This window comes from Nuphar pumila, chromosome 14 (assembly GCF_984573655.1).
Source record: "Nuphar pumila chromosome 14, dmNupPumi1.hap1.1, whole genome shotgun sequence".
NCBI lineage: Eukaryota > Viridiplantae > Streptophyta > Magnoliopsida > Nymphaeales > Nymphaeaceae > Nuphar > Nuphar pumila.
The window spans coordinates 7362893-7389689 of record NC_143262.1 but is presented as its reverse complement, the minus strand read 5'-3'; the positions used below and the strand labels follow the sequence as shown (position 1 = coordinate 7389689).

At 38.3% G+C, this 26797-nt stretch overlaps 1 protein-coding gene across 1 annotated transcript; it reads left to right on the top strand.

Moving 5' to 3' along the window:
• Positions 1–5626: 5626 nt before the first annotated feature.
• On the top strand, positions 5627–26095 carry LOC149816220 (protein RAE1-like). Its single transcript, XM_089987699.1, has 12 exons — positions 5627–5715; positions 5869–5964; positions 6555–6641; positions 6771–6839; positions 6936–7129; positions 8613–8754; positions 11685–11765; positions 20548–20676; positions 21811–21888; positions 22738–22809; positions 25224–25304; positions 25683–26095. The coding sequence occupies exons 2-12, from the start codon at positions 5908–5910 to the stop codon at positions 25731–25733; spliced, it is 1041 nt and encodes a 346-aa protein (XP_089843825.1). The 5' UTR covers positions 5627–5715; positions 5869–5907; the 3' UTR covers positions 25734–26095.
• Positions 26096–26797: the final 702 nt, after the last annotated feature.

Sequence of the window (26797 nt, the reverse complement as noted above, 5' to 3'; positions counted from 1 at the left end):
AAAGCCAACAACTAGGTTAATGATAATTATCATCGTTTACATTATTGGCCACCATAAATCATATATTGTTGATGATAAATTTCCTCGACAATGACTTGTGTTCTTGGAGTGTATGTTTTTTGTTTCAAATGGAAACTCCAACTCCAGCTAAGCTGAGTCTAGCTGACTGCAAGCTTAGCTTGAGCTTCATCCAAGCCTGTTCAAGCTCAGCTGGAAGCTTTTCAATTTTTATGACCCGACCTTCTTAGGCCCATGTTGGCTTGGCTGATGTATAAGCCTTGTGCCTAGTACTTTGGACACATTGCTAACTCATCGTAGCTCATTGTCCTTCCCAGCTTCACTTTGAATGAATGTCAGGGCTTGTTTGAAATCTAATTTGGTGGTCAGGTCAACTGGTCGGGTTTGGTTCTTATCAGATTTTGAGGTGTTATCGGGTTCAGACTCAATTCTAATATGGTCTTATTATAAGAAAAACCATACTCGAATCCAGTCAAAACTACATGAACCAGACGCGCATCATGCCTTATAAAATAATATTTTTTATCATTTTTACATTGAAAAATGACAGGGCGTTAATCAAAACTTGGGTCGGGTTCGGGGTACAAAATTTCACAAACCATACCCGGGTCCTCTCTCTCTCTCTCTCTCTCTCTCTCTCTCTCTCTCTCTCATAAACGTTGTGATTGTCATAAGTGCGGCTTATCTTTTCTCTCTCGTCGGCACCCAGTCTGGAAGCGAAGACGATCTAACCCCTCTCATTCTCATTCATCGGGGATGAATCTAGTCTCTAAAGATTTTTCTGGGGTGGTGCGTCATCCGGCAAATCGGAATCCTGAACGGCCTTCCCAAAAATTATGCTTCTCGCCATGGGTGCAGATTGGCAATCTCCACAACCCGGCGATTTCATTTAATGCTGTCAAGATTGGGTCTATCTGGGTCCCAGTCGAGCCGCAGCACTTTGGGCTATCTTTTTCGTCTATTGCTCCATCTATGTTAGACTCTTCGCCAGCTTTTGATGGCATCTCCCAACCTTTGCAAGTTCTGCCAGGGGTGGGCCCCAAAGCATTTGGGTCTGCCATCAATGCTTCATCTCTTGGAGATTTGCCGCTCACTATTTATAATGCTCAGAGCTCGACGTCTGATTCTTTTAGCGCTAATTCTCGTGGCGGACTGATGGCGCGGTTGGGTAGGTATGCTCGTGGGAAGCAGAGAAATTTTTTGCCATCCTCGTCATCACGAGCTTTGTCTAGGGTGAGCCCACAAATATTTGACCATGATAGCAATGCTTTCTCTAATGGAGTTCAGTCGTCAGCTTTTTCTCAAGCTCGAGGCCTGGTATCTGCTTCTCTTTGTACCAATTGCCATTTCAGCTTGGAGGCGTGGTTGGGCAGGCTTGCGCGTGATGGACAAAGGACGAATTTGCTATCGTCCCTTATTATTTTTCCCTCCAGACGCTATGACTATCTGGTTATCAATCTTATTGCGTTTAATGTTAGAACCAACATGGCAATCAGATGCATGGTGCTTGGCTCCTCGGTTCCTCGTCCTTTTCCTGTATCGCATTATGTCTCTGAGGTTTTTTCTTCTACCAAATCTTTTGGTATTCCGCCAGACGCGGTCTCCTTCATTAGTCCAGCACAGGGTCAGCAGCATCCTAGTCCACAACCCCTGGGTGTCACAGTTGTCGATGCAGCTAAGTTGCTGGATATCTCTCTCTCATCTTCACAGCTGCAAGCGATAGCTGTTGATATGGATTCTATGATTTCAGATATTTCTGCGATTATTGGGGACTCTCTCTGCAACTCTGGTGGAGCAGATTGCGAGCAGTTGGGCATTTTCGATGGTCACTTGAGGTCGTCTGTCAGTGCTGGTGGTCAGCGAAGAAGGAGGCCTTTATTAATTGTTTCGGCTACCGATGCTAGGTCCCCAAGAAGGTCATCTCGGTGCCACCAACCACGGGTTTTTCCAGATTTTGTTCCATGAAGACTGTTTGTTGGAATGTTAGGGGCTTAAATTGTCCCACTAAACGCCTGTTTCTGGCTAATTGGGTTAGGGAGCAAAAGCCCGACCTTCTTGCTTTATGTGAAACTAAAATGGAGGTCATCTCGCTCGTGGTCGTTTCTAGCATCTGGCAGGGAGCTGACTATTTCTATAAGCCAGCGGTAAATCATGCAGGCGGTATCCTTATCTTGGGAAAGCAGTCTTTAAATTTATCACAGCTGGATGTGGGTGTTTTCTCTTTGTCTGTTGCTTTCAATTTGCAGGCAGTTGATAGAAGAGTAGTGGTTTCTGTTGTTTATGGTCCTAATCTCGCCGCCATGAGGCCCGCTTTTTGGGATGATTTGGATAGGGTTGTCATTTCCAGCGCGGATTGTCACCTTCTTATGGGGGATTTCAATTGTTTGTTATCTATCCATGACTCTAATAACCTCGTAATTCCCAATCCCTCTATGCGAGGTTTCCAAGACTTTGTTCACCGTCATTCTCTCTACCCTATTCCTTTAACCGGGGAGCGCTTCTCTTGGTCGAATATGCGGTCCCGTCCGTGCTGTAGGGTCCTTGATAGGGTCTTTGTCACACCTAATTTTTTGGACCTCATTCCCGACGTTAAGTGTGTGTTGTTTGCTCCCTCTATCTCGGATCATGGGCAGATCATCACTCATTGGGGAGATGACTTTCAACCCACTAGGAGCTTTGCGTTTGAAGAATGGTGGCTTCAGGAGCCAGATTTTCTCACGATTGTTACTAATTCTTGGAACAAAACTGTTGATGTGCATTGGGCCGCGCTACGTGTTCAAAATAAGCTTTCTCGTCTAGCTAAGGATATCAAAGCTTGGCTTCATAGTCGTAAGGTGGAGAAATTTCAGCAAATAGCCGCATGGGATCAAGAGATTTCTCAGTTGTATCAGTCTATGTCTTCTCCTGACTCTCTTTCTGATTTGCAACTTCTCAATCTTCAGGCCAGGTCCTTAGAATTAACCATGCTCTTGAAAAACTGGAGGATCAAAGAGGAAATTCGTTGGAAGCAAAGGTCTAGGGTGAAATGGCTTGCGGCTGGTGATGGCAACACTAAATTTTTTCACTCATATGCTTCCCATCGTCATAGGAGGAAGGTTGTTCCTTCTATCTCCATTGAGGGTGTTTCTTATCTCAATCAGCACGTTAATCCGGCAGTCTCGCTATACTTTAAGGACTTATATTCTGCTTCGTTAACTGCGGAGGGTGTCTTTGGTAATTTCCTAGTTGGCTCAATTCAGCTTGAGCAAGCCAGATATATGCAAAGAAGGTTCTCTGAAGATGAGATTTTTTCGGCCATTAAGGATCTGTCGGGTTGGAAAGCGCCTGGCATTGACGGGTTTCATGTCGACTTTTTTAGAATCTTTTGGGACTGTGTTAAATCAGACGTGGTGAGTATGTTCGATGAGTTTCATCGTAACTCCAGACTGCCTTATCATTTGCATGTTGCTATTATTTCGCTCATTCCGAAAGATGATGAGGCCAATGATATTTCTCGATTCCGACCTATCTCAGTTATGAGTGCTCTCTATCGGATGTTTGCCAAAGTTTTGGCGAATAGGTTGAAATCGGTGGCTAACCAGATTTTTTCAGACTCTCAGTTCGCCTTTATCCGTAATAAGAGGGTCCAGCACTCGTTCATCATGGCGTCCGAGGTGGTCCATTCCTTGCAGCATAGCGGTCAACCTTACTTTGTCCTTAAATTAGACTTTCATAAAGCTTTTGACTCTGTGCATTGGTCATTCTTATTTCAAATGTTAGCAAATTTCGGTATTGGTCGTCGTTTTTCTGGTTGGGTGAGAGAGTTGGTCTCAAATGCCCAGGCCATGTTAAATATCAATGGTATTAGAGGAGACCGGTTCAAGCTAGGGCGGGGTTTGCGGCAAGGGTGCCCCCTATCACCTTTGTTGTTCAATGCAGTTGCTGAGGGTCTTGTGGTCTTGCTTAAGCGGGCTGTTGTATCGGGTTTCATTGATCCTTTGCAGGTTTCTGACTTCCCGGGTCATATTCTTACTTATGCTGATGATATGATCATTTTTTGTCGTGCAAATGTTCAACAGATGCTCAGGTTCAAGCTTATCATTCAGTTCTTTCTCTCCATGTCTGGGCTTTCTCTAAATGAGACCAAATGCTCTATTACCATGTTCAATGTTAATGCCAATATGCTTGCAGCTGGAAAGAGAATTTTTAATTGCACTACTTCTAACTTGCCTATTATGTACCTTGGCTTGCCGTTACAAGTGAAGCCTCTATCTTCAGCTGCTTGGGCTCCGACGCTTCAAAAAGTGAAGCGCAAATTGCTTTCGTGGCAGTCGTCTTATCTCTCTAGCGCTGGACGTCTAACCTTAGTCAGACATGTTCTTTCAACTATTCCAGAATTTTTCATGTCTCTGTTTGTGATGCCTGTGGGAGTAGAGAAGCAGCTGACGCGCTTGCTGGCAGACTTTCTTTGGTCTGGGTGTAAACTCACAGGTAAGCGTCACTTGATTGGTTGGCGTTCGGTGGTTCTACCTCGGCGTATGGGTGGTTTAGGCATCCCGGTGCCCAGACTGCGAAGCATTGTTCTTGTCGCCAAGCAATGTTGGTTGGCCCACCAACCGGATAACCCTTGTGCTAGTTTTCTTCTTGCTAAATATGGGGATCCAACTCTTATTCCGGTTCGTCTGGGAACCCGAGGTTTGGCGCTCTCGCACTTGCGTAAATCGTGGTTGAGGGCTTTAGCCTGCTTTAGAGACCATTTTGAGGTCTCCGGAAATTTTGGTCAGTGGTTGCAGTGGGCGTTGGCTCCAAGTGGAGAGTTTCTCACCAAGAAAGTCTATAGATCGTTGCTACCGCCAGGGGCTGATTGGTTGCCCGAGGATGTGCTTTGGGCGAAGGGTCCTTCCCCCCGTTCGCGAGTCCTGGCTTGGTTAATTTTGCATGATAGGATCCAGACCCACAGTAATTTAAAGAAGTGGGGCATTCAACTGCCGAGTTGGTGCGTGCTTTGTCAAGCTGCAGAAGAATCTACGTTTCACTTGTTCTGGTCTTGCCCAATATTTATGGAAATCTTTAGTAGAACCTGGAGGCATCCGGAAGTATTTGTTAAGGAGGAGTCATTTGCGCTAGATCTGATATTGGGGCCGGTTTGTATTAGGCGCAGCAAGAGGTGGAGGTTCATCTGGCGGACGTGGTTGCTTACCTCTTGGTGGTTTGTTTGGATGGCGCGTAACGATGCTCATTTTCGTCATATTCGAGTTAACATTCAAAACCTGGTGCATAAAATTTTGGTAGATGTTTATGCGATCTTGCGTATGCATCTTAGTGATCTTCCACTCCCTCCTGCTGATGCTACCTATCCTTTGTTACAATCTGGGCACGCGGCTATGGCGTGAGCCCATTTTATCTGTTTAATGTTCTTTTCTCTTGTGCTTTCTTTATTTGTTTTGGATTTTGTTCTTGTTCAGTTCATGGGTTCAACATTTTGTTGATCTTCATGAGTGGTAATGTTGAATTACTTTCGGCTCTCTCTCTCTCTATATATATATATATATATATATATATATATATATATATATATATATATATATATATATATATATATATAACGCCCCCTCCCTTCCCTTCCCTCCTTCCTATCACTCTCACTCTCAATCAATCAAAAGTAAGAATAAGAATATCCAGATTCACTCTCTACTTTCTCCTTTCCATAATTTCGAGGTATTTTAACCTGATTTCTTGCATGTTTTTGGGCCTTATGATTTCTCTAATCCTTCTTTTCTTTCTCTTCTCGATCAAACCCGTTTGGTTTTGCGTATTGTGATTTTTAGGTTGAATTTCGTATGAATTGTGGTTTCTCTTGTTTTTGCTTAGGTTTTCTGATTTGATTGGGAGAGTGGAAGATTAGCGGGGATGTCTGCCGGTTTGAGTACGGGTACTAACCCGGTCAATCCAAACAAGTCCTTCGAGGTAAGAGATTTATCTCTCTTTGTATTATTCTGTGATTTTCTTCGTTCATCGATTGATTCCTTTAATTTCATCTTTTACTTATCACTGTTTTTTTATGGAAAAGTACCGGAGGAAAGACAATGTAGTTCGAAGACTGCAATAGGGTTCAGGTTTGACGAATAGAGACATTATACGATAATGGGAAAGGGTCTTTTCTGGATTTAGAAGGGATGCAAGATTGCAATTTTCTTCGAAGCCTGTTAAAACCTAACAAAAGAAGGAATATGAGAGTGTTTTATGAAGTACATATGAACATGATACACTTATTAGCTAATGTTCTTTATGATTTTCGAGTTGGTTGGTGATGACTGGATACTGGGGAGGCGGGCTCCATAAATACTTGGTCAAAATCCTGTTTGTGGCTTCCTTGTTTGTACTTTTTAGATTTGATAAACAGCCTGTGTTCCAAACAAATTATCACTGGAAGGACGCTAAAGGCTTGTTGTCTAAGTTCCTGTGACTTCCAGTCAAATTATCGCGGCATATGCTGAAAGTTCATTTGTCCAGAACTGGTTTTTTTTTTTTAAATCAATATCTTCTTTCTGTTTCAGGTACTGCAGCCCCCAACAGATGGTGTTTCCAGCCTTAGCTTCAGTCCTAAAGGCAATTTCCTTGTTGCTACCTCTTGGGACAACCAGGTGTTTTTCTTTTTTTTTTCTCCCTCTTTTTGTTTCATAACTGGTTGAACCATTGCTGTCTTCTTTTGCAAAGCATGTTATGATGTTCAATTTTTTTAATGCTTTGGGTTAGCAATGAAAATTTACCAGGTAAGATGTTGGGAGGTAAACACGAGTGGAGGCAGTGTGCCAAAAGCATCAATCTCACATGATCATCCGGTATGTTACTCTTATGGAATTTAGTTGGTTGGGTGTTGCAAATTTTGCATTTATAAGAATGAGCGTTATCTTAATAGTTTTTGGCCTTCATGATAGGTTCTTTGTTCGGCTTGGAAAGACGATGGGACCACTGTGTTTTCAGCAGGTTGTGATAAGCAAGCCAAAATGTGGCCACTCATGGCTGGTGGGCAGGCAACGACAGTTGCCATGCATGATGCTCCTATTAAAGAAATAGCATGGATTCCAGAAATGAATGTTCTTGTTACTGGGAGCTGGGACAAAACTATCAGGCATGATACGTTTGTTGGCTTTTTATTTAATAAATTATCATCTGATTGATGTGCTCTTTGTGTTGCTTATGTAACCTACCTTCATTGTTCTATGCTGCAAATTTTGTATCCTTTTCGTAGGAAACTGCACATAATTGCATCACATTTACTTCTAATTATGCAGTCTTTGAGGGTATGCTTTTGTTGCCAATGTAAAAAGAAAAAAAAATCTCATGTAAGGCGATCATTTTTCTTGTCTCAATGTTAACAGCTCAAATATTTAAACAAACTCGCTACCATCTCCACAAATGATGGTGCCATTTATCCATATGGTAGTGCTCCATACGGATGAGACAACCATTTAAGCAATGATAAGTTTATTTTGGAGATACTATGTACAACCAGCGGCTTCACATTTAAAACAATGGGCAGTGAAAAAAAAAACAGGATGCCATCTATCATCATTTGGATTCATGTATGACAACAAGTTTAGAGGCGAAAACCTGCCAATCGCATTTTGCAGGTCTACTTTAAGCTCTTCTCTTTCTTGCACAAGATGAAGAACAGGTTACTCGTCTGCTGTTGGAAGACAGTGATAGCATCTCGAATATCAATAGTAGATATGAAGAGTAACAGTTCAGAAATAACCTATGTAGCTTGTTCCAATAATATCCAAGATATAAAAAAATAAATCTTGAATTTTTTTTAAGAAAATAGTAAATTTTAAAAATTACATATCAGTGATTTTCTATTTAACACAATGTTAAAATTTTTAACCTTTTCTACTTAGATGCCACCTCCTACTCATTACCTCTTTCTCCCAGCTTAAGGCTTACGTTATACAAGCCTCAACAAGAGTGGTGGTTGACCAGGAAGCTAAATTAATAAACTTATCAAAGGACTGCCTGCTTCTCTTCTGTGCCTTGAATGAAGTTATATGTACTTTCCCATCTTCATTCCTTTTGCATTTCTTGATTCAGGTTTGTTTATATTTTCTCCTAGCGGCGTCAACTTCATCTATACCATATCACTCTTTTGGCATTTAATCTTTCTTTTTTTTAACATGATTTGGAAATGCTTCGTTTTTGTAACATTCATTATTTCTGATTAGTTTAAGTTTCATTTTCTTTCCCAAAAAAGGAAAGAAAGTCAAAAGTAAAAAATCCGGGAGCTCTTCTTTGTATTCAGTTAAAGTTTGTTCTTTACTTATATCCTTTAACCATTTCTGAGATAGTTGGATGTGATATTCATTTCATTATTATGTACTTTTTTTTATCTTCTCCTTTTATCTTCTATGGCTTGGTTGGTGTGTTTTTTCTGAATTTCTTGTAGTTATCTACTCCATTTAAATTAGACATGCATATGCTGCCAGATTGAATGTTTAATGTCAGCTTTTTTTAGTCCAGAATTGCTGTTCTTTTTGAGCTTTATGGTTTAAGTTACTTTCTTGAACTTGTGCTTTTCTGCATCTATTGTTACCATGTTGGTTATTCTTGTTGATCAGGTATTGGGACACTAGGCAGTCAACTCCTGTGCACACTCAGCAGCTTCCAGACCGCTGCTATGCACTTACAGTTCGACATCCTTTGATGGTCGTTGGTACTGCAGATAGAAATATTGTCGTTTTCAATTTGCAAAATCCACAGGTGATCATCTAATATCTTAGAGTTTAGATTTGTGGTGGTGGTAGTATTTTGAATAAGGAGTTAGTTTCATGCAACATGCAGATTTTAGTTTTGTTTTTTCTATGGTTTGAATTTTTTTGGGGTAGTGCATCTGGATTTTTGGTTTTGCAGTTACTGGACGAGTCAGTTTGCTTATGCCACATAGCAGTAACTCATGATTGCCCCATGCTTTTGCTATTTTTGCTTAGGAGACTAGCACCCTCTTTTCTTCTAGCCTCTTCAGGAATTGAATTGTTTTTCATATTTTTTTTAATTTGATGAAGTTATCTTCCATTTGTCTGTGATCTAGAATTTGAACTACAACTTTTCAGTGATCATGGTTCATTCAAGTTTAGTTATGTTTTGTAAGGTTCAAATTAAGAATCTGATCACAAAGAGATGTAGGGTCAAAACCTGAATTAGAGAGCTCTACGTTCAGTTATATAATAAATCCCTGCAATCATGGCAGATATAGCGGCTGATTTTTTACCTATCTGATTTGCATATGAAAAGCACTCAAATTTTAGTGTTGAGCCTGTTGCAAATTCTGAATCTAATTTTTATTTTTGTATATTTTCTTAAAACATGAGTTCTCGTACCCAGGTGTGCATCCCTTGCTTCAAAGTCGAAGCCAACGGTAACAAAATAGGTCCCAAAAGCACAAGGCCACAATAGGCCACAAACAACATGCCGCTAAGGGTGTGTTTGATTGCTTGTCCAAGATTGGACAGAATAGTAGAATACAACAAACAAAACACATGTTATGTCTGCTCCTGTAACAATTGTACTTTGTCCAGTGTTTGTTTTGACTGGACAAGTAGTTATGTTCCTTGTGTCCAGCGTTTGATTTACGTTGTGCAAACAATTCATATATTCATAATGAACCTACTCATACATTCATTCATTAAAAAATGAACTTGCTCATACATGAGAGCCCCAAATCTCAACATTAATCTACAAGAAAAACGAATCCCACATCCTAGCCCTTCTTAATTGAACCACAAAGAGGGAGACACACACAGACCTGTGAAGGCCGCCTAATTCTCGCCGGAAGGACGTCAGAGGGCCGGCATCAGGGGGAGGCTCACAGAGGAGGGGCAGTCGGTGTCGGGGGAGACTCACAGAGAGGGGAGGGGGAGACGAAATGAATGGCCTGTCCAATAATTTTTCTTTTTGAATGTAACTGTTGTCCCTATTCCCAGTGTAACATGAGAGTGGAACGGTGAAACACCGTTCCACAGATGCAGTTCTGCGCATCCACTGTTTGATGGTGATGCCGTTCCGCAGCATCCTGCGCGATGCGCTATCGAACACGCCCTAAGGGCACAAGAGAGCACTCATAAAAATAACAAATTCACAAAACATGCATAGTGTACAAGAGGGACTCAGTCCGATATTTTTACAAAAAGGAGGACTACTAGCCATTAGAGCATCCTAATGGCTAGTATAGCTAGCTGTTTGGATACTCTAACAGCTAACTGCCAAATTACATTAATGCCTTTAATGGGAAGCAAAAATACACAGAAAAAATAAAAAATAAAAAGACCCTAGTGTACAAACTAAATAAATAAATATATATATATATAGAGAGAGAGAGAGAGAGAGATACAGGTCCAATCTTTATTGACTCAATCTGACCATATCGATTTGTTTCAGCATGGTTTGTTTGATAAGGATCAAACCTGAGATCATATTGCTTCAATCTAAAAATATGATCTTTTGAATCATGAAATTTTAGATTGTGGGCCTTTGATTTTTTAAGCTCTTAAAAGACCTGCTTACATGTTACAATCACATGATTCAAAATTCATCTTCTGCTCAATAAACCTTGCAGATCACATCCATAAGGTCCGATCTACAAAAAAGTCTAAAAATTATGAAAAGAAAGTGATTCATACTCAAATAGTTTTGTGTGTTAAATAACACACCAATATATATATATATATATAAAGAGGAAATATAAAATAATGTTTTAATAGGAGTACTCATGGAATTTTGCACTGTAGAGTGTAGACACCAAAACTGGGCCACAGTAAACATGGCACGTCTTTGCCCATAACTGAACGTCAACCATAGTGGTAGTTTCTCATTATTAAAAAAAATTCTCACACTTAGAACCCAATTGTTTTTCCCATCTGTTAGTGGGGGAAAGGGGACCACTGCTGGAAAAGGCGTATCCCAATTACTATTCAGAGAGCTTTCCATCTCCCATCAGAAGGGCATTCCCACCCACTCGTTGAAACAAATGGGCCCTTATCTTTCACTTTGTCTTGGAAGAATTTCTGTTAAACATTTTTCCTCTAGCCATTCAAAGTCATTGTGTCGTGATCCTGACCATCCAGTTGTTTCAATTGAGGACCTATATTATCCTGTTTTTATGCATTTACTTTGTTGACCTTGCTTTATTTGGAAATGTTCTTCCCTCAGCCTGATTCGACAATGGGGATTCTTAGTTCTTTGCTGTAGATGATTTTGCTTGTTGGATTGTTTGGAGTTTGATGTGATTGTAATAATTTCTCTCAACATACAGACACAGTCACCTTGTCTTATAGGAAACAAATTTCATGCATTTATTGGATTTACTAGAATGCCAAAAGCAAAAAACCCTCCCCTTCACTCTGTATATTCATTTTCTTGGCCTATTTCATTTTATTGCAATATTTTCATGATAATTCATGAGATTCTTTTTTATGGGAAAAGATTTTTTTTTTCTTAATATTTTAGTTTTTTTGCTCTCCAAAGAGTTGCAAGAAAATTTCATGTGGAAACTGATTTTTAAAATTTATTTCTCAATTTCATTGTTTGGTTGTTGTCTTGCGTGTTCTGCATCTTCCTGCATCTTGCTGTTCCTGTTTCTGTTTTTCTACTTATGTTTCTTCAGAGAATAATTCTTTTCTTCGTATTTTGTGTAGGCTGAATTTAAGAGGATCACATCACCTCTCAAATATCAAACTAGATGTATTGCTGCATTTCCTGACAAACAAGGATTTTTGGTAATTGTTTTTACCCATGTGTTTTATTGTTTATTATGCAATTTTGCGGTTTGAATGGGGTAGTAAACTTTCGGTTTGATCCCCCCATCTGTGTGTGTGCGCATGTGCAAATTGTTCTAATCTTCTGTACCCGCTTGAACATTTGTTTCATCTGCTACACCATCCGATTGAGCTTGAAAGCTAGACAGAAGGAAAGGAATCAGACTAGGTTGGGAGCTGTGATATTTTTCACAAATTGAGACAACAGATCTCTTGCTCTTGGTAATCATGATGCATGCCTAGCCATGTTAGGCATGTAGCATTGTCTTATTATATATTTTTGGTGATTACTTAAGACAAGAAAAGAATAAATAGTCACAGGAATTATCTCAGTCAAGATTCTGGTTCTGCCTTTCAAGTTGCAAATTGTCCTTGGATGCATATGAATTGTTGGTCAAAAAATTGGATTGAGCAATTTGTGGATAGAGAGAAGTGTTTTTGTACAATTTTCTGAAATGGCTAGGTTTGTGCATCTTCCGCAAGAAAGTCCACAATCAACTTGCCATTCCAGTGAGTTCTGCTTCAACTTCCTCGACTTTGGTTTGAGGACATAAAAGTATGCTTGTTGAACTATATGTGCTTGGGAATAACCTATGTCATAGGGATATGGCTATTTTGCCTTTGTATCCTTGCTGGACAGGTCGGTTCGGATATGGGCCCGATACAGGTGGGATACAGTCAAAACTGTATCCAACACAGTTTGATCGTGTCCCACCCATTTTCTTTTCAACCAAATGCAAAAAAAATCTATCGAATAAGGCGACAAATCCCTACTAGTCTATCATCATGTTTTATTTGATCATTTTAGGTCAAATACTCAGTCAAACATAAAGACATCAAACCCAAAAAAAATAAATTTGTACTTGATCCATGTGGCCAGCAGTAGCTACAAAGCCTACAAGAGTAGGCCTCCTTTTTGTACAATAAGAGCAGGCATGCCTCTTTTTTCCACTGATGGGACTAAAGACAAAAATTAATTTAAAATTTATGCCAAGCCCATGAGTAGGCAGCACTTTTTTACCAAAAGAAGAGTAGGGAGAGCCCTTCTCTTGTTCCCATTGATATGATACTAAAAATAAAAAACTTATAAGGCATTTCTCTTTGCTGTCACCTATTAGTATAGGTTTAAAATCCAAGATTTTAACAAATTGAGTGGATCAAATATTATCTAGAATAGATCCAGACCATCAACATCCACCTATATCCAACATACTTTGAGATATGTATCAAAGAAAAAATGAAAAAAATTAATTTGCATTGTTTAGATTGGACCAGATTCATATATGGACTCAAATGTGGATAAAGTTTGTAACTCCTGACATGATCACTTGGATCCATTACACCTCTATCCTCATTACCATAAACTTATATATAGGGGAATGAAAACCTCCCCAGTGGAATTTTTTTGTGTTTTTTTCATAATTCTGTCCATATAGATGTGTTCAGCATGATTGATTTACTATAAATCGACACTTGCATCATGAATTTTGGATAGAAAAAATGGTATCTGGAGCCTCAAAACTTTATGAAAATTATGCGTCGTTGATTTTGAAACTTATAAAAACCTATCCATGCATCCGAATCAAATGCTGCAAGAACTGATTCTTATAAAAACAAGCATATAGATCACATTTGTACGGTCAGAATTTTGAAAAAAATACCAAAAATCCAATAAAACATTCATTGGGGAGGTTTGGGAGGGTTTTCCATTGGGGAGGTTTTCATTTCCATATATATATATACCCAAATCATATTTTTTGAAAATTGTTGTTCGTACGACCCGTACCTGTTCCATATCTTGTTCCAGTGTCCGTATCCATTTTGCATAGGAATAACACAATCCCAATCTCTTTTTTGGATTTTCTTGCCAAGGAAAATCTCAATATATTTAATATAGGGCATAAAGTGATAATCTTAATTTAGCATGATTTTCATTGGGATTTTCAATTTTCTGATTTTTGAGATAGGATCCTACTCTTCTATTTATAATTTTTGGGTTTTGGCAAAGTGCTTGAAAAACTCATTGATAAATTAAGTCGCCCAAAGTCATGCTATTTTTTGTGTATTTTTTATTTTGTTTTTCTATGAAAATTTGCACTTTTGTTATGCATAACATCTCATGGTCTTTGGACGAGCTTTATGTAGCTCTTAGTGAGAGAGACATGGACAAACAATAAGATGAAAAAAAATTGAGAGGCTCTGCCTCCAAAGGGGAGCACTGCTTCTGTTAAGAATAGACGTGTTCACAAGTAGGGGTATTTTAGTCTTTCAAGTTATATCAGAGTATACCTGTATTTGTTGTATTTGAGCAAGGGTATTTTTGTACATCAAAATAACTTAATATAAGAAGAGAACCCTAATCATGTGGGACGTCCTCTCATTCTCTTAGGTGCCATTCTATTGCAAATCTCTCTGCGGGTTGCACGTCTTCTCATGGTATCAGAGCAGGTTCGAGTATAAGCCCTCATCAAATCAGAAACTGCTGATGAACATCTACTTCTTTCAGATAAGTTAAATCATTTTCCTCTCCTAAATCCTTTTCTTCTTTATTCATCCAATCAGATCTGAACCAATCCATTCCAAATCTGATAGTGTCCTTTCCTGTAAAGTCCTAAACTTGTTTTTCTTGATCAGATCGAAATCATAAGTCGAATCTGTTCATTTCTAATAAGATCTGATTCATATCAGGTCTGATTTCTGTTTCTGATCAGATCTGATTCATATCAGGTCTGATTTCTGCTTTGTTTGTGTTTTCCTACTTTACCCTGTTCACCCTAATCAGTTCTGAATCATAACCAGATCCAATCAGACTCTAATTAGATTTGAGTCCATATCAGATCTGATCTCACTCTAATCATATCTGAGTCCATATTCTTGAAAGGCAGCACTATCGTTCCAAAAAGGAAAAGGAATGACTTTATCAAAAAAAAAAGGACCGTGATTAAAAAAAAAAGGCAGCCGCCATTGCTAACGTCATTCCTACTTTCTCTCTTTCGCCATTTTCTAATTTTATTCATTTGTTTACTTTTGATCAGATTATTTCTTTGGTTATTTTTCCTTCAATCACCCTGTGTTACAATGTCTTGGCAAAATTCCAACATCAATTCTTCATTCCTTAATCAGCTTGTTTCTAACAAACTTGGCTCCTTGAACTTTATAACCTAGAAAAAGCAGATTATATCGTTCATTAGCAGTCTTGATTTGCTGGGGCATCTTAATGGGACTCTTCTTATGCCTGCTGATGAATGTGTTGCGACCTCGGATGCAAAAGAAGGGCAATCGACTACAAAGAATTCAACGTATTCTGCATAGAAAAAGAATGATCAATCTGCTGTCATCTTTATTATAGCAACTTTATTAAAGGAAGTCTTATTGTAGGTTTCAACATGCGAGTTGTGGCTCACACTTCATCATTGGTTCAAGAGGATTTCTTCCCCAAAGATCTATCATTTGAAAGGAGAATTTGTTGAACTGAAACATGGGGATTCTCATGTTATTAAATATCTTAATCGAATCAAATCTATCACAGATCAATTAGTTGTTGTTGGATCTCCCATATCTGATGAGGATATTTGCATGAAGACCATTAGGGGATCAGGACCTGAATATGACATGTTTGTTACCATGTATAATGGCATAAGTCCCCGACCAAACTTTGATCAGCTTCACAACAAACTTCTGGAACATGAAGGGATGTTTCACATATCAGCCAATATCAACAAGGAACCAACGTCTTCTCAGCATGAAGTTCTTTTCACCGGGCATGCCACACCAAGACCACCAAGATCAGGTAAAGGTAGAGGCAAACAATATGGGTGTGCCTTAGGTGTCCTACCTACTCCCTCAAGTCCCAAACCAAATGGCCTCACGTGTCATATGTGCGGGAAACGTGGTCGTACTAGTTCTGATTGTTATTGGAGGTACGTGCCTTCCTATCGTCTGCCTACAGTTCTCATTCCTTCACGTTTCAGAGCCTTAGCAGTTGCTGGTCTTCCTTCTTCTCCAAGACCACGTGCACCATCATATATGGGTCCTGAATATGTCACTCATCGATCCCAAACAGCATCCTATTCTCCTCAAGTCGGAGCCCACTATCTTGACACTCTGAGTGCTGGTTTCCACAACTTAAGTGTGAACAAAAATCCTCTTGCAAATACCTGGGCAACACCTGTCAATTCATTTTCTCCATGGACATCAATGAGCAGCACATCAGGGGCATCACATGGGCAGCATTCTGACACTTGGTACCTTGATTCTAGGGCTGCACATCATATGACTGGTGATTTAAGTAAGCTTCTTAATGCAGTTCCTTATCATGGCATGGGTCAAATAGTCACTGGCATTATGCATCTCCCAAACACTTTTCTTATTCCTTGTATTAAATGTGATCTCATTTCAGTTGCTCAATTCTGTGATCAGTCTAAATCTTAAATTTCCTTTACCCCGTCTTTTGTTTCTATGAAAGACCTTCATATGAATCGAATGTTCGCTGAGGGAAGGAGATACGGGAATCTCTATGTCATCAGTGAATCTTATCCTTCGTCATCATCATCATCCTTTAGTCCAGTTTTTATGTTTGTTGTTAAGAGTCAAAATAAAGAGGCTGAGTTGTGGCATCGAAAACTCAGACATTGCAATTTCAATTTTCTCAGTGTTTTATGTAATAAGAATCATGTTCCCTTGAAAAACAAGATTCCCACAACTTCATTCATTTGTTCATTCTGTCAAATTTGTAAGAGCCGTGAGCTTTCCTTTGAAAAATCTAATAAAAGATCTTATTTTCCCTTTGAGTTGATTCATACTGATCTCTAGCGACTTGTCCTTGTTCTCTCTTTTTCTAAATTCCGATATTATGTTATCTTTATAGATGATTTCGGCATATATACTTGGATCTTCTTTCTTAAATCTAAGGATAAAGTACTTTATACCTTCCAACGTTTTAAGAATTATTTTGAAAACCATTTTTCCCACAAAATCCTTACCCTAAGGAGTGATGGTGGTGGTTAGGGGTGGTAAAATCTGACACAACCCGCCAACCCACTTCTTAGCCGGGTTCGGGTTTGGCTTAAACGGGTTCGTGTCATAAACGGGTCGACCCGCCTAACCCGTTTATTAAACGGGGTGGGTTCGTGTTAGGGGTATGCCAACCCGCCAACCTGGCTGACCCGTTTAATAAACGGGTTAGGCGGGCGGGTCAACCCGTTTACCCGAACCCGACCCGCCAACCCGTTTACCCGACCCTGACCCGCCCGCCAACCCGTTTACCCGACCCGACCCGTTTATTAAACGGGTTAACCGTGTCGTGTCGGATTACCCGTTTAATAAATGGGTCGGGTTCGTGTTTGCCACAGCCGACCCGTTTAATAAACGGGTCGGGTTCGTGTTGAGGTATGTTGACCCGCCAACCCGACCCGATTGCCACCCCTAGTGGTGGTGAGTACACATCCTGTGCATTCAAACAATTTTTTCATGATAATGGCATCTTGCATGAGATGTGCAGTCCTAGAACACCAGAACAAAATGGTGTTGTTGAGCGTAAACATCGACATATAGTTGAAATTGCCCTTACTATGTTGGTCGAGTCCAACCTTAGGATTGATTTATGGACATAGGTATTTCATACCGCCACTTTTCTTATCAACTGAATGCCTTTGACAAATCTGAATGGTCATACACCATATTCCTTGATGTTTGAGAAAGAGACAGATTATTCGCACATTAAAGTTTTGGGTTGCATATGTTATGTTCACATCCATAGGACTCTTCGAGACAAGTTTGCTCCAAGAGCAAGAACCTGCCAGTTCGTTGGTTACGAGGACGAGTTTAAGGGCTATAGATGCTTTAATAATGTTTCTTGTATACTTATCATTTATTTTGATGAGAACATGATGGGAAATTGCAACATCAATTCTAACTGTATTCAGTCGCATAAATTGTCTGCCGTTTAGCCTTCTTCCCATGATCCCTATGCCAACGAAAACAACGTTTCAACACATTAGTCTGACCAAAGGCAGCGTATACTCGTGCCTACCGATAGCCAAGCCAGCACATCGCAGATGCCCCAAGCTGAACATGTTCACTCTTCTTCTAATCTGCTGTTACACCATGAGTTCCCTCGGTTTCAGAATATATACAGCAGACACAATCAATCAGCACCTGAAAGAGGTGTTGTGCATATTTAATTCTATTCAGAACTGAACTGTATACAACCCAGTACAGGTGAAAATCAAATCAGCACTGATGTTGACCCTCCTATACAGATAAGGAAATCTTCAAGGGTGAGACATGCTCTAGATCATTTTGTCACATATGAGTCATTTCCTTAGACTTCACTATGTTCGTTGCAACACTTGAGAATGAATCCTGTGGAGCAACTAGTCAAAAAACCCGTTGGGTGGAAGCGATGAATAAGGAAATTAAGGTGTTACATGAATGAAACACATGGACAGTAGTTGATCGACCACCGTGAAAGAATATTGTAGGTTGCATATGGGTGTTCAAAATTAAATGTGTCCGATGGGAGTATAGAGAAATTTAAAGCACGCCTTGTTACTAAAGAATACACCCAAGAACACAGGCTGGATTTTGATGAGACTTTCTGCCCCATTGTTCGAATGAGTATAATAAGGGTAGTGTATCCCTTGCAACTGCTTACAAATAGCTTCTATTTCAGCTAGATGTGAAGAATGCTTTTTTTCATGGTAATCTACATGAGAAAGTTTATATAGAGTACCCTCCTAGGTATCGCAAGCATCTAGAGCCTGATTTGAGATCTTTAGTGATGTGATTAGACACCTTGGTTTCACAAGAAGTAATTGTGATTATTCGTTGTTTGTTCATCATGACAACAAAGATATTACTATTTTGCGTTTATGTGGATGATATAGTTATAACTGAAAGTGACATCTTCAGGATCAAAGAGCTGAAAAGAGCATTACGTGATCGATTTTACATGAAAGATCTAGGGTTGCTCACATATTTTTTGGGTGTTCAAGTGGACCAAGTATGTCCGTGATCTTCTTCAGCAAAGTGGGATGCTGCAATGCAGTTAAAACTCCCATGGCTCAAAATGTAAAATTACAGGAAACTCAAGATAGCGATATGTAAAATTACAGGAAACTCAAGATGGCGATTTGTTGCTTGAGCAGCCAGAAAAATTCCGAAGTATAGTAGGAGCCCTACAATATATGACTTTCACTAGACCTGACCTTATTTATGTTGTCAATCAAGTTTCTCAATACATGCATATGCTTAGATAAAGCCACATGGAAACTCTCAAGAGAATTTTACGGTACATTAAAGGTATTTTGTCTGATGGTTTGGTTTATAATAGAGGGCGTGAAGTTGTTGTCTATTCACAGTGATATCACTATTCTCGCATACTTAGATGTTGATTGGGCAGGTGATCCAACCACCAGAAGGTTGGTGACTGGCTACGGGGTCTACTTTGGCACACATCTTGTCTCTTGGTCCAACAAAAGGCAAAAAATTGTCTCCAGATCTAGTATAGAAGCGGAATATAGAGCCATGGCCGCAGTTACAGCAGAAGTTTTGTGGATTAGGCATCTCTTTACAACAATGCATCAGGGAATCGTGAAATCAATCTTCTATTGTGACAACCGAAGTGTAGTTGTTATTTTCACTAATTCTGTACTACATGAAAAAATGAAGCATGTGAAATTAGATCAACACTTTGTTCAAGAGAACAAAGGATAAAGAGATTCAACCTATGTTTGTAGCTATAGAGCAACAAATTGCAGATTTATTTACCAAACCTTTTTCAGTCAATAGGCATTGATTTCTAAAAACCAAATTGTCCATGGTTTATAACCATGCACAGTTTGAGGGGGAGTGTTAAGAATAGACGTGTTCACAAGTAGGGGTATTTTAGTATTTCAAGTTATAATAGAGTATATATGTTGTATTTGAGCAAGGGTATTTTTGTACATCAAAATAACTTAATATAAGAAGAGGAGAACCCTAATCCTGTGGGATGTCCTCATTCTCTTGGCTGCCATTCTTTTACAAATCTCTCTGCAGGTTGCATGTCTTCTCAGCTTCACCTTTTGAAGATGATATCTATCCCCTTCTACAGCAACATCTTTAGAAAAGGGCTCCTTATTCCTCTAGAATGATGTGGCACCTCTTGAGATGTTGAGGCGTCTTTCCAAAAGAGTAAGGCCTCAAGCAAGTCCCTTTCATTGAGCATTTGAATTCTCATATATGCTGGGGCAGTGTGAGAAATGAAGTAAACGAGGAAGAGAGACATGCAAGAAAATGCATTAAGTGCCCATGTACATGAGACCTGGTACATATCATCCGTATATTAGCATAACATGTAAACTTGTTTCAAGTGGTTACCAAGTCTCCATCTTAATGAAGAAAAAAGAAAGTTTTAAGTGGTTTCAGTCTTTAGTTCAGACATGTGAGATCGGGTCCAAATGTTCACATTTCACATGATTCCAATTTTTTTCTTTTGCATTATCAAGCTGTGTAATCAATTTTCAAAACATCAAGTTCTATGGACCATATAATCTGGCAAAGAAAACATTTTTGGACTGAATTTTTGTTACTTAAGATTATATATATTTTCTTATGTTTTCTATCTTCCTTTAATTTAGTTTATGTTAATTGCTTTAGTGTTTCAGCTTGGTTGTTGATTGTGCAACTCCGTTTCATGTATACCCCATGTAAATGCACACAACACAGACTTTATCTTTTCTGAGTTGAAATGTTTTGATAGGTTGGTTCGATTGAAGGAAGGGTCGGCGTTCACCATCTGGATGACGGACAGCAGACTAAAAACTTTACTTTCAAGTGTCATAGAGAAGGGAATGAAATATACTCCGTGAATTCCTTAAATTTTCACCCAGTAAGTTCATAGCTTTTCTCCTTGTAAATTAATGTTTTTTTTTAAGCATTTTATGTGCTTTGATTTTGAGGCTTTTATGCTAAGACAGCTAGTATCCTATCATAATTTCATGGTCTTACTCAGCCATTGATTCCTTCATGATATTTTAGTTTTGTTTATTTTCATTTGGCATGCTAGAACCTGAGCATTTGACCCTAAAAGTTCAAACTGTTATGCGCCTATCTCTTGCTTGACGGTGGGCAGTTTCACTGCTACGGTGATGGACTAGGTTGTTAGTCATCACCTATAGGCATTGCTAAAGTACTAATAAGATGGCAATGTGAACCAGCGCTACTGATAGACGGTACAGCTGGTACCAATAATTTTAAGGGAGAGCTCATGATTCAATAAACCAAAGCTCATCTACGAATTTTGGATTTTCCAATTTTTTTTTCATACAATTGGTTTCATATTGAGTTGGTGGCAAGTTTTTGTGATATCATCTGAGGGCTACTAGAATATGAGAACTACCATATACACTAAGATTTTCATGGTTTTTTTTGTTATTTTCTCATGAATCTAACCATACTGATGCAATTTACATGCTCGATCTTATAGGGACCAGCTCTTGAATCATCTGATCAGGATGCATAAGCAGGATTTTTTTAAGTCTTGAAAATCAACGGCTCAGAATTTTCATAAATATTCAGACAACCAAAAACCATCTTTTTTGTCACAAATACACGATCCACCAGTCGATTATTAGCAAATTCACCATGCCAAACACATCTACATGGTTTAATTTGCCAAAAAAATTGTTGAAAATGCCTAGTTCACACAGTAGTTCTCATATTCTATAGCCCTATCATCTGATATACACTGGAATGCTTTTGAGCATACTTGGTACTGCTTGGCTTAGTTTAATGGATGATGGCTAGTCATCTCCTTATAAAAAATTGATGATTATTCTTTTCTTCCTCTTATATACCAAGGTCCCTTTGTCCTAAATTTGGAAATCGTTTACTCATATGTTCCATCTTGTTTTAGCATGCCAGAATAAAAGTTATGGGTGGAATTGAATTACTGAAATTTATTGTCAATGTTGCTCAGTTTTTTTTTTGGTTGCTGTTGCTTACATGAGCATGACTACCGCAGGTACACCATACATTTGCTACTGCTGGATCTGATGGTGCATTCAACTTCTGGGACAAGGACAGCAAACAAAGGCTTAAGGTATATTTCTGACCAGTCCTTTTGCTTGGTTTTGCTGGTGTTATTCACAAAAAAAAAAAAACATTCTTTGTTTCTCAGTTGTTTAACCCAATAAATGCACACTCCCACAAGGAAAGAACTACACAACGATATATGTATATATATAGGGAGAGAGATCCAAGATCCACCATTTCAAGCGCTTTGTTTCTTTAGATTTTTAAGCACAGAATTACAACTGATTATGCACATTAATTTTGAACTTCCACCATCATTTGGATGCTATTTTCATGGTGGAAACATCTTGTGTATCCATAAATCTCTTCCATATTTGTTTCCTCTGCATGTTTCCCCTTTATGTATCTCACTTTTATCATTAGCGTCTATCAAAAAATCATCTGTGAAACCTTTGTTATGATCAAAGTTGGGATTTCTGAGTAGCAAATTGCATGTCTGAAATGTTTTCTTCTTCAAATGATGTGTATTTAGAATACATACATACATATACATACATTATATATATATATATATATATTTGTAAATTTATCATCTACTTTTTTTGAAGATTTTATTCCTCGCAATAGTGAGATACAAAATGTTTTGATAACTGTTTTTCAGGGTATCATTATATATTGTTAGGCAAGAAGATGAATAGGTTGTGGATAGACGGTATAAAACTACAAACATCAGAGGCATTTTTATCGAGTATCTGTTCTTGGCCCGTGAAAATGATTGCTGATTAATGTATCTGTCATGAAAATCCTGTTTAAAGAAAAGCTAAATTAAATAAGTTTTTGCTTGTTGATACCATAATACCAACATGGGTGAAAAAAATATATGTGTGGTGCTCATTTGAGATTGACATTGGTCCAGGCTATGGCAAGGTGCAATCAGCCTATTCCTTGCAGCACTTTCAACTATGACGGCTCAATATTTGCATATTCAGTAAGTAGACACTCCTGCTATAACTTTGCTCGTGAACCTATATGTGTCTTGTCTTGCAATTTGTCTAGATTATCCCTTCTTATAGCCATATAGGAGTTTAAGTTTGGGTCTTTTATTGTTATTTTCTTGTCAGCTTATTGGCACTTGTGGTATCTTCAATTTATCTTGTTTATAAAAATTTTCTCAAAGGCAAATAAAACTCGAAAATATCACAATACCTTGATGAAACTTCAATAATTAAAATATCCTTATGTTTTTCTGGAAGCATTTCCCCAATTATCTTCATGTTTCCATTTTCCACTTTTATTTTAGAAACCCAAAGTTTTTCTTAAGAACACTTGCTTTTAAATTGTTAATGGAAAGCCCTCGCTGACATTAGTGTGAGATATGGATTGATGACTATGATTCAGATTCAGTATTTTGGTATCTTCCTTTGGAAATCGGAAAGTAACGAGTAAAATTTCTTCAACTGAAGAACTGAACAGAAAGATGTGATCCCTAATCTTTTAGGCTGTACCGCTCTATGGTGCTTTAGGCTCTCCATGTTGCATTTTCTTGGGTTGTAGTGGGCTGCTTCTCATAAATAATTGAAGATTTTATCAGGCATGGTGCATCTTTAATTTAACCATACAATTGAAGTGCAACATAAATGATGAACCACGGGAACATTTAACCATGGTAATTAAATGCATTGTGTAGACTGTAGACTCTATCAATGCCCTTCTGACTCATGATGTCACCTTTAAGAGTTTCTTAAGAGTTTTTAATGCCAATATTTGTGAAAAACAAAAATTGTTTATGACCTTAAGTGATAAAACTAGCTTTATTTGTAGAGTTTTTCTTTTCCTCAAAAAAGGAAAACATAATTCCAAGCTGTATCCTGATGATACGACTTTGTTCCGGAGCTCGAGCTGCTAATAAATTTTTGTTAGTGATACTTCTTAATACCAGTGATGTCATTTTACTAGCTTGCAAAGTTTTTAGTGCCACTTGCCTATGTTTAGACTGCATAAGTTTCAAGAAGTGAGCTCGTCATATGCAGTCACTAATAGAAGTGATATTTTGAGTAAATCGCAAAATTGCCTTGATATTTTGGCAACCGAGTTTTGTAGGCAAAATGTCACTCTTTGGAACTATCCACAAATTGAAAATATCTTGATAATGCTATGGTACCTTAATGATTGTTTAATATACTTTATTGATTTTTCAATTCATAATTACTTTTTTTATTGTGAAATTTTTACTAAAGCTTATCTTTTAATTATTTTAACCTTTCTAAACATGCTGATATTTTCATGTTCATAAACAAACCAAAAATTATCTTGAGACATTCCTTGTTGAGACTATGTTGTCATTAACAGTGTCGTGCAATGGTTAATACAAATATTTGCGTCTTAACTATCGTCTTCATGTCCTTTCTATTAAGTGCCAAAAAGGTGTTAAGTCACCATTAAATCTGGTTGGTTATTGTCAAACATTATTACTGTTTGATGTGATCATAGTCACCAGTATCGTTCAAGGCAAATTCTCGTTGATGTTTTTTTCAAGAAGTGGTTTTCTCAAAAAAATCTCAATTTTTTTAGAAATTGAAAAATATAAAAAATAAGAACACAATAAGTTTTGCATTATTTTTCTTGCAAAAATATATAAAAAAAAAACAAGTTTTAAAAGGTTTTGAAATACAAAAGAAAAAAGTAGGCCAAAATATGAAAAATAATTTTTTTTAAAATATGACACAAATATCATGATATTATAAATTATTTTGAATTCTGGCAATATGTTGAAGGTATCATGACATTGCTGATAATAAATGCTTATAATACCAATATTATCATGATATTTTCAAAATATCGGTGACTATGGATGTGATGTTCATGTACAGTAAGAACACTCTACTTATGTATGTGATTTCTTTTCCTTTTTCCCAACTGAAGAGAGAGCAGATCCAGCGGTTGGATACCTTGCAAGGTACTTGGTCCGATCAATGGATGTCACACATCCCCAATGGAGGAGAGAGAGAGAGGGGGGGAGGGTGGGATGCATGACATTCTGACATTCGGCCAAGTAACTTTGCAAGGTACTCTGCCGAGTACTGAATCTGCTTTTAATTGAAGATGGTATATCTTATATGAAGCCAAAGAAAAAAAAAACTCGAAGGCCGAAACGGTGGGGTTGCATCTGAAACTTGCTACTGAAGCGATTTGGAGTATGTAGATATGTTTTTTGGTTCAATTTACATAATTTTCATTAATCTTAGCATCTAAGACATACATTCTTCTATTTTGTTACCCTTTTGTGAGTGTATGGGATAATCATCACTACTATTTTGTTACCCTTTTGTGAGTTGTGGAAGTTACCCGCACCATCTTGGTTGCTAAATGAAAGATGGATGACTAGTTTGATTATGCATACAGGTATGCTATGACTGGAGTAAGGGTGCAGAAAACTACAATCCTTCAACAGCCAAGACATACATTCTTCTCCATATGCCACAAGTATGATTCTTTTTCTATTTTAGAATGCTATAGTATTTGCTTCTTCGATACCTAGTTTGTGTGTGTTGGATCACAGATCTTCTGTTCTTTCTTCCTTCTATGCACATTGAAGGTCAACCCTTACAGTTGTGTGTGTGTGTGTGTGTGAGAGAGAGAGAGAGAGACTACCAGGAGATCTGCACATGTATACATGTAAATTTGCACTGCCATCGCCCTGAGTGGGTATGAATTATACAAAGCAGCAGCGATCCATGTCTGGGACTTTGCTTTCTACAATAATGACCATGCATCTTGTAGTCCCCATAATTTTCATGGAGTTGTGTGCTTCCATCAACATTTGCTCAGATATGAGATTTATTTTACCTTTTTGGTATGCAGGAAGCAGAAGTTAAAGGGAAACCACGAGCTGGAACGAGCGGCCGGAGATAGTTCTTTGATGCAGACGTCCAGCATGCAAAATTGTCCAGGAAAATCTATTTGGAATAAGAGAGGAATAGGCATTTGTATCTTTCCGAGAAGATATGATAGTGATTGAGAGCTTTTTATGTTTTTTGGTATGCACCATGTATTGAACAATTGTAGTTTTGCATTGGTTCCAACCTCCTTTTGGGCAATTCCTGTAAACTGAGTTTTCTCTGTAATGAATCGTTGAGTCCCTTTTTTGTATGTTGTAGAACAGCAAGTGTGCATTTGAGTATGGGTCGCATATAGACCAATATCCCTTGGCTCCAAGGGTCTGAGCAAGGATGATCATGTTTGTCTCCATCTGTATTGGAATTCAAAGATTGTTTAATTTAAGGTAATTTAACTTTTTATAAGATTGTAGGCCCTGTTTAGGACAACAGTGAGCGTGGTTTGAGTTTGGTTCAAGTTGCTCTCTGCAATGCCATGGGCATTGATAGAATGCTTTCATGGGTTTATGTTTCTGAAATTGCCGATCAAAGAAACAGTTGAGGTTTTCATTTTTAAACGAGCGTGGACGTCTGGCCCTCTCATGTCCAACCATAAATTCTGTGTAATATCAAAGCCTCGGATATACAGTCTACAAATTGTATTGTAATTTACGAAGAGCCTCCTAACTTAACGGTTAGGGGAAGCCGCCTAATGTTTTTGTTATTGCATTTAGCCACCTGCTTTTATAAGTTATACTTCAAAGACACGCTTGCTCTAAAGCCAGTTGGACCTTTGTAGTTAAAAGAGTGTTTGAATGAGGTCAGATCAGGGCAAGGCACCTTGGATGCCGAACGGTACTAAAAAATGTACCAAAAGCTTCGTCTTTTAGATGAATTTCAGCTGTCAGTTTCTCTGACATTGATGCCGTTAATCTAGAAAGTGAATGTCATCAAAAACCTTTTTGGGGCCCATTCTATAAAATGGTTTTTGGGTGCTGTTCATTTTGTAGTTGGACAGCGTTCAAGATGCTACTATCTACTAAATTTGACGAGTTCATGCAAATGCTTACTAATTCGCCAAAATTCTGTCTATCCAAACTT